The sequence below is a fragment of the Nanorana parkeri genome, unplaced genomic scaffold (assembly GCF_000935625.1).
Source record: "Nanorana parkeri isolate BGI_ZX_2015 unplaced genomic scaffold, ASM93562v1 scaffold1421, whole genome shotgun sequence".
In the NCBI taxonomy this organism is placed as follows: domain Eukaryota; kingdom Metazoa; phylum Chordata; class Amphibia; order Anura; family Dicroglossidae; genus Nanorana; species Nanorana parkeri.
The window spans coordinates 172,931-182,111 of NW_017307689.1; the positions used below are offsets into that span (position 1 = coordinate 172,931).

Below are 9,181 nucleotides of genomic sequence, written 5' to 3' on the forward strand. Positions count from 1 at the left end.
ATCTTCCTCACTGAACCCCCTGACAATATGGGAGGCACATAAATGTGTGATCAGGGGCTCCCTCATTGCTCTAGGGTCGAGACGCAAGCGCCAACGCCTTAAGAGGGTAGAAGAACTGTACGCACAATTGTGAACCCTTGAACTACGCCACAAATCGACCTTAGACGCAGACATATTGCTGGCCCTAACCGAAACTCGGACTGAGCTCAATGAGCTTTTACTAGATAGAATGAAAGCCCAATTAACCAGATACCGCCGCACGTTTTATGAATTCGGGAACAAACCCGGACGACTCCTAGCTAATGCATTAAAAGCATTACGAACGCGGTCCTTCATACCCACACTCCGTGACTGGCCGCATGGTCTCCCAGTCAGACGAGATTGCGGCCCAATTCCAGGCCTTCTTTCGGGACCTTTACAACCTACACCCGGAATTGGAATCGGACTCCCGCGACTACCGAACCATGGCGATCCGGCAATACCTGATTGACTCGGGTATGCCTTGCCTGACGGACTTAGATAGCCAGGCTCACACTGGCTTATTACAAGCAGTTCCCAGACATTCTGGGGGATCAATTTGTTATAGCTTATAACTCCATCCTGCACGATCATACTCTACCCCGAGGCTTCTTGAGGGCTCAGATATCTGTCATTCCGAAGGAGGGCAAAAATCCAGCGCAATGCGCTAGTTACAGACCAATCTCATTGCTTAATGTCGACCTAATGTTATTCACCCGTATCTTGGCCTCCCGATTGCTCCCCTTTTTGAGTGAGCTCGTGGACCGCAAGGCCAGAGACAACACCATCAGGACCCTGACTGCAGACAGCAAAGGTGTTCGAACAGGCCTTCAGCTTCCATATCCCATACGATGCAGTGTACGGCGAACAGTGCATTCAGAGATCATTTGAGAGGATCCCTGATTAATATCTGCAGTAATTTGATGCACTGTTGCCCTTCTGTTGTCTTGTACCAGTCTTGCCACTCTCTGTTCTGCCCTAACATTGACTAGTCGCTGATGGCCACAATTCGCATGTTCAGACCCAGATTTTCAGCTGACAGTCCAGTCTTTAAACACTTTAACAACAGAACATTTAACGAATTCTGCTGTTTTGCTGATACTCGCCCCATGGCTCAGAGCGCCAACAATCATCCCGCGGTCAAAGACTGTTAGATCGCGTTGTTTACCCATATCTTCAGAAAAAAATCACTTCTACTGTCGTGGTAAACAACCTGCTTCCCTATTTATAATGGTCTGGCCCTCTAGCAACTTCAGCGCAAAATTATAGCTAATTTGCCAGCAAACGTCAAGTGGTCATAATAATCTGGCATCTCAGTGTAGATAGATATAGATAGATAGAGATATCTCTCTCTCTCTATCTCTCTAGATGTATCTATATCTCTCTAGATGTATCTCTATCTATCTATCTCTCTAGATCTATCCATCTATCTAGATGTATCTCTATCTGCTATTACACTCTCTCTCTCTTTATCTCCTACAACACATTACATAGGGCCGCAGTGTCAGCAGCCTTATATAGTGTGCAGCAGGGACTTAGCTGTGAGACATGATTGGGCAGAGTCATCATGACCTCCGGTCAGGTGCAAGACTGTAGCCAATTACAGTTTCGGAGGGCGCAGTGCATTGTGGGATGTTCCGCGGTCGAACGGACCGTGAACATCCCGCAATGTTCGGCGTTCAGCGAACGCTAGAACAGGCTATGTTCGAGTCGAACCTATGTTCGATTCGAACATGCAGCCCATCACTAGTTGTGATCACCATTGGTATATATATCGCTATGCTCTTGTGTTTTTTACATCTTTACTACTGCATTAAGTTAGCTTATTTATATCTGTGCCCATGTTGATTATCTTGATTGTGACTGTTGTGATTGTTTATCGTTTCTGCACCCCGATGCGCCGTTTATTAGCAATGCTGTTTTTTGTCATTTCTGATTGTTAATAAAGGATTTTAAAAAAAAATAACAGTGGTGCTCTAACTCAGGGAGAGAAGCACCCCCAGTGACAGTCCTCTCATACCCATGTATCATACCCGCTGTTAGATGCTATCAGGGCAGCTGTTCAGGGGGGTACGGCCAGTACCATTGTAAGGGGCCCCGGCGGCCAGGGGGACCCGGCTCCAAGCTATAATTTTTTCTGATAGAATTATCTGAATAGTTTTATTTTCATGCAGCACTGCAGACAGAGGCCCCAGGAATGGTGGGGGTTGTGAGAGACTGGGGGAGAGAGAGACAGATCGACCGACGCTGAAAGCTTCTTAGCGTCAGTCAGTCTCTCTCATGCTTCCCTCCCTCCTCTCAGCATGGTCGGCCTGTGTCTCACTCTTTCCCCCCTCTTCCTCCCCTCAGGAACTGACAGACTTCCTCCCCTTCATAAATCACATGTTTTATGAATGACTTCAGAGCAGCAGAAAACTGAATGTCAGTGCACATTTTAACCATTTGCTGTCTGGGGCATTTTCTTACTATTTGCACACGCACGATCAAATATACATTTTTGCCTAGAAAACAGCTTCAAACCCCCACACAATGATATATGTTCTGAACGCAGAATCCCTGTAGAATAAGAAAATGCTAGTCGCACGGTTTTTGCGCAAATTTTTATCAAACCGGTATTTTTCTGAAAAAATAAACTAAATTAAAATTTAGTGCACAGAAACATAATATAATACCCTATTTTTTGGTAAAATATGAAAAACGGGGTCACGCCAGGTAAATAGATACCAAACATGTCAAGCCTTAAAATTGCGTTTGCCCGTGAAGCCGCAAAAAATGTAAATACCCCAAATTTCCCATAGGGAACATTTTAAACACTTTCGTCGCTCATCAGTTTAGTGCTAACAGTGATTGATGGCTCTAGAATTATTGCTCTCACTCTGACGTTCGTGGCGGCATGTAACATGTGTAGCGCAATTGTCGTCTTCGCACTTAGGCGCACCGACGCATGTTTTGCATGTGTATGTGTGTGCACGTGGGGGGTGGGTGACTTAAATTTATTTTTGCATTTTTTTAATTTTTCTTATGTGACTTACATTTTTTAACACTTTTTTTTTTTTTACACTAACGCTATTGCTATCACATAGGGGGCTAACAAGCACCCCATGTTATAGCAGATAGGGTGTGACAGGTCCTCTTTATGGAGACATCAGGGGACCCCTAATGTCATCTAGGGAAAAATATTGAATGCACGGATGACTTGGAATACACATTTCAACTTCATATATTAAGTTGTAACAGTGTTAAAATAAAAGTGCATTGAAGGACACGGAGGGACGACCGGTGGGCGGACTCGATGGGACACCCGGGTAAAAAAGCCTGGGGGAGCCCAGGCCTAAAGTTGTATAAGGGGCCCCAAAATTTCTGATAGCTGCCCTGGAAGCTATCATATAGCTTTGTGAATGCAGCCTATTGAGAGGAAGACGGACATGGACTCTCCTGTGCAAGACCTCATTTAAAATATAGGACATATTCTAATTCGGTTAAGAAGAGACAATTCTAGTTCTTCCGATGTTAGTGTTTCTGGGCAGCCTTTATTGATAAAGAGAAACAAGTAACCGCTACATTTATTTGTTTAGAGAGCTTTATTATAACCCAGGTTATACTTTGTTGATGTTCAAATAAAGTTTTACATTCAAAAGGAAAAAAGAGAAAGGGGAAGGGCTACGCTTACGGCTATAAATAGCACAGACGCCACTTCCTCGTTCTCTCTTTCAGTTCGGTGACGAGACAAGATGGTGAGTAGTGGAATGGGCTGAAAGTAATCCGTGTGATATCTCGGCCATCCGAGGCCACATTACCTGGCAAGCAGATGTTTGTGATAATAAGTATGCTAGCCGTCCGTTCTAGATGGTTTTTGTTTTTCTTGCGAGTTTGTGGTTGGTTGATGGAACTGGGGAGCCTTTTTATCTAGGCCTCATTTCTCAACCAACTGAGCCACCTGACAGTTCAGTGTCGTGTGTCTTTTAACAGGACGCATACCTTGGCAGGTTAATGTATTTTATTTAGGCGGGGAGCTTCGATCAGTGATTGGTGCGGAGATATCGGCAAATAGTATCGTGGATGTTAACTGGTTGGTTTCCGCCTCGTTTTCATCGTTCCGGATTTTTCTGCTCTTTGCGAGACGTTTTAAGGACAGAATAAGGAAACGTTTGCGCCAGTTTTTTGAAGTACAAAAAAATGTCTTACACTGTAGATGGCCGACAGTGAGGAACAGCACTACAGGCATGAATGGGTGTGGGTGGACAGTGCGCCATTTTCATTTAAGAAATCCTATGCATATAGAAAGTGTTGCGTTCTTCCTGCGCCAATCTGCTAATCCTGCAAGTGTTTAAAAAGTGACTTACATTTTATTTGGAAGGTGACCATTGGCTGCATTCATTAGGTCCTGCACCAACTACTGCCAGGCTTGGCAGAACAATAAGCTGCATGTCCTGAGAATGTGGTCAGTTTATGCTTTGCTCTTTTGTTGACGTAATTTTTCTGGCACTAATGTGCTTTAACCGTAGCTAGCTATCTTCTGTATTTGATGGTGGGGTTGCCTTTCTGTTTGTATGTTCTGTGTAAAATGTATAGCCAATATAAACTGCAAGACCTCTTGTCACCTTTTGTGGCTTTTGCAACTGTTTACAAAGCAGTTCAGACATGTGGGGTTCTTGTTGGTGTGAAGTTTATGAATTGTGTATTGAATGGAGTTTACTTCATACAAAACAAAGTATTGAGCCTATTCAGTGTTATGGGCCTGAGAAACGCTACTGTGCAGTAAGCAGCTGGGATTTATCATGCGGCAACAAGATTGGTAACCTTGGCATGGATGTGGTTTTAGGTTAATTATGTGTGGGGGGTGATATTTACTGATTTTATATTTTTGACTTTTTTTTTTATTGATTTGATGTGCATTTTATTTTTTTTAAGTCTCACCGAAAATTCTCGGCTCCAAGGCATGGCTCTCTGGGCTTTCTGCCCCGCAAACGCAGCAAGAGACATCGTGGCAAGGTCAAAAGCTTCCCTAAAGATGACCCCAGCAAACCAATCCATCTAACTGCTTTCCTGGGTTATAAAGCTGGCATGACCCACATTGTCAGAGAGGTGGATAGACCTGGCTCAAGTAAGTGTTAAATAACAGTCACTCAAAATGTTCTTTAACTTTGGCTCAAACCCTAACTTGGTGGCATAGTCATTCGTTTAGAAACGGACAGCTTTCCACTGCTAGCTGCACATCGGCTGCAACTTTTTTTTAGTTAACACTGTTAAATCTTTTGAATAATGCTTGGCATCCCTACCGAACAATGCTAATTTTATCAGTATTAACACAAACTTGGGTAGTTATGGGGTGTATTTATGAACCATTTGCCATGTGGATTTCTAAGCATTTGCTCTGTGCACATAGACAAGCAAATGTTTAGCATGTTTTTCTTTTCATATTGCATGTATTGCTGCTTTATGGCTATTAGATAGCGCCGAGGAGCATAAAACCTAAATCATTTTCTTTTCAGGTGAATGAGATGTAATATGGCCACTAAATGGTGCCAAGGAGCATGGCAGATTTGTGCTAATCAGCGCCATCTAGTGCTAGTAGTTTGATATTGCATCAATTTATCTTTTCATTTGCCTTGGAAAAATATACTAAGGCTTCAGTCACACTGTGTGATGACATACATGCATACTGTCTAGATTTGTCTGTAGTCAGTTTATCTGCATTTCCAACAATAGGTGCATCTAGGAATCAATTTGAACCTCTAAAAACACTAAAATGAATGCAAAAGCATGTAAACCTGTTTTTATGCTATTGTTTGGTACCCAATGCATGTAAACACACTTAACCGAGCATCATTTAAAGCATCTAGAGGCATAAGCATAGCCTCTAGGCTGACAATTTTCCTTTGCATATATAGTGGACAAAAACACAAGAGGCATGTGAATGAAATAGAACGCTTGTTTTTGCTTGTGTTGCACAGAACAAACGTGTTCACAGTAATCTGAAGAGCAAAGTATTTTCCGAGTTCAGGATGTCCTTGTATGCAGTGCAGAGTGGCAATGGTTTTATAACTATACCCATCTACATTTAAGGCTACATATGATGATACATTCTCGACGGGCGGACTGATCGACAGCCTTTGGTTGTCATTGCTGAATGTCGAGTTCTGACTGTAACCTTTAAAATTGTGTTGTAGATTGTTCAGATGCACATACAAAATGCTTTTATGTGGCTGCAATAAGGTTATTTAACCCTAGGCCGTTTCAGTTTGATTAAGGGCATGTGTACGTGCATTTTGCTGGACATTGTCGGTTATATGAAGCATAGCAAGATGCGGGATCTTATGGATAATTTGTGGTTTTCTAATTCAGAGGTAAACAAGAAGGAAGTTGTTGAGGCGGTGACAGTGGTGGAGACTCCTCCCATGGTTATTGTCGGCATTGTGGGTTACGTGCAGACTCCACGTGGTCTCCGCAGCTTCAAGACTATCTTCGCTGAACACATTAGTGATGAATGCAAAAGACGCTTCTACAAGAACTGGTAAGCTACACACATGGGTTGCATCACAATCATCACACTGGCATATGAGACGAGATTAAAATCCCGTAGACCTGTTATTTTTAGGTGAATGGAACACATGGCTATAAATGTGCACACAACATAAGATCTTTGGGTGCACTTCAGGATCCTGGTGCATGGATTGCTTGTGTAAACACATACTAGGGTTTTTCCAGCTAGTTTACCTTGGTTCTATAATTGTATAGACGTGCCTTGGCAAGAACAGGTGTTGCTTCTGTCCCATTTATTGTCTCACAAAATGCATTTATTTAACCTGTTGTATAATTACATATATTAAATACTTTTGGAATGAACATTGGCAGCTCCTCTCAGCTCTGGCATTTTGAGCCTTTGTCTGAAGAGCTCCAGGTTCCGCTTGCTGGCTGAAAAACTCCGATGCCATGCAATGAGCCAAAAACTTGAAAAGGTCTGGCTTCTTCCGCTCATGTCCTTTTTTTTAAAGGCTTGATGAAGGGCCATTCCAACACTCTTGCTCTGCCGTTCAAGGTACAAGTCAAAGAAGAAGGCCTTTACAAAATACTGCAAGAAGTGGCAAGATGAAGAAGGCAAGAAACAACTGGAGAAAGACTTTAGTAGCATGAAGAAATACTGCCAGGTCATCAGGATCATTGCCCATACACAGGTGAGTGGTCTATAGTGAATAACCTACAGTTTTGTAAGCCACTGATTTCATGTATATGGTCAATCCACTAAACTGGGTACAGATGCTAGGAAAGTCTGTATGTGGATTTATAAGGCAGATTATCCAAATGGGTTACCTCTACAATGCAAATGTCATGGTTATTTCTTGTATTCACATGCTGTTGTGGCCTGACCTTCTGCGTTGTAATGGAAGTCAACAGATCTGAATTTCAGTGGTTGGGTTAGTCCAGTCTAGGCTCCAGAAGGCCATTGATCTAGGGAGAAGGCTCATTAGGGCACTAGTGTAAATTGTAAATTTAAGCATATTGCATATTGCTTCAGTCCCACTATGTGCACACTTTAGAGCTGTATGTTTAACTTGGTTACATTGTATGGGCCACTATGAGCAGTAAGCAGATGGGTAAGCTTGCTTTAAACTAGGAAAGATTTTCAGAGCAAAATATGGAAGCTCTCCATAGGTGTAAAGGTGCCCATACACCTTACGACCATCGTAAGACTTTTGTCTTGCGATGGTCGTATGCTTCCTGAAGGCCCGTATGATATTCCCACCTTGGATGGGCAGATTGTACTTGCGATCATCGAAAGCCTGGCCCGCTGAGGGGCGGGCTTCCGATGACGGCAATGCAGAACGGGTGAGCAGGCTGGAAACCCACCGAGAATCGTACGATTCTCGGCGGGTTTTCAAACATGTTGGCTCGACAAAAGACGTGCGACCGTACAGTAGAAACGGTCGCACGTCTTAGTTCACACTGCTCGATTCTTGTACGATCGTGGGATTTCGCCCGATTCTCGTACGAGAATCGAGCAGTGTATGGGCACCTTTAGGCACAGTGACAATCATGATCTTGGCAGCAACAGCTGCACTTGCCTGGAATAAGCATGCAGGAGTAATGTTCAGATTACAACAGCTGCTTGTTTCAGGTTATAGACCTAGGGTCATCATAACAGCCCTGTGATCAGGTGAACAGTGGCAAGTCATTTTAGGAAGACATTAGGAGCTGAATGATGGTAATACATTTAATTGGACTTATTAAAAGCGAGAATTAGAGAATGTCACTTATCACTGGTCGTTGTCGTACGCCCCCCCCCCCCGACTGCCCTTTCACAGCTGACAGCAGTGACACGGGCATTGCTTCACTTCAATCTTGTTGACCAGGCTGAAACATCTTCCACACACCACAGGCTACAATGCAGCCTGACAATCATTTGTCACCTGCCACACTAACCGGATCTTCAGCTGTCGCCTTTAGACAGTCTCCTAATTGGATGCAGCTCCTTCATCTGGAACTGCAGATCCATCCCCCACCGCCATCCCATCCACACACTGGATAACGGGCACCTCAATAGACTCAATCATGTAAGTGCTTTCCTATTTCATTTCATTTGCTGTCACAGCCCACACACATTATCCCACCTCACCTTCTCGTACAGTTACACCTTTTGTCATATAGCCAGACCTCATTTGACAGTGTAACTTTGTCAAGTCCCCAGAATACATTAGATCAGGTTGTAGTGCTCCTGTGTTTCTTTGAAATCAAACCCGCAGATGAGCAATAGATCTCGGGGAGCAAACCATTGTGTTAACCAATTATCAATGTATTGATTGCTTTCCATTTGCTTTTGGAGTGGTATTTGGAGGTTTTATGCTGGATGCAAGCATGGGAGGAACTGCTAAATGCAATATACACATGCCTCTGCCTTGCAAGGAGGTGGCAAGTCACTGGACAGTAATGTCTCTGCATACTTCACTCTGGATCCAAACATTTTTTTTGATATGAAAAACCTTTCCATAAGTATAGGTGGGGGGCCTTTTCTGTCAGAGGTACATATGCAATAGCCCTTTATTGGCAAAGCAGCAGTAAAATGCTGAAATTTGGCAGTTTAAAACTTTTTGTCAATGTGTGGTTTTGGGACTGAGGCTTTTTCAGTTTGCAAGTGCATTCGACTAACTTTTTTTTTTTTTTTTTT

At 43.2% G+C, this 9,181-nt stretch overlaps 1 protein-coding gene across 1 annotated transcript in view; it reads left to right on the forward strand.

Moving 5' to 3' along the window:
• Window positions 1-359: 359 nt before the first annotated feature.
• The window catches only part of RPL3 (ribosomal protein L3), a 14,713-nt gene continuing 5,891 nt past the window's right edge, over window positions 360-9,181 (forward strand). Inside the window, exons 1-4 of the mRNA XM_018569897.1 lie at window positions 360-495; window positions 4,919-5,122; window positions 6,364-6,532; window positions 7,058-7,204. Coding sequence (XP_018425399.1) covers window positions 360-495; window positions 4,919-5,122; window positions 6,364-6,532; window positions 7,058-7,204 — 656 coding nt within the window. The remainder of the gene's footprint in view (window positions 496-4,918; window positions 5,123-6,363; window positions 6,533-7,057; window positions 7,205-9,181) is intronic.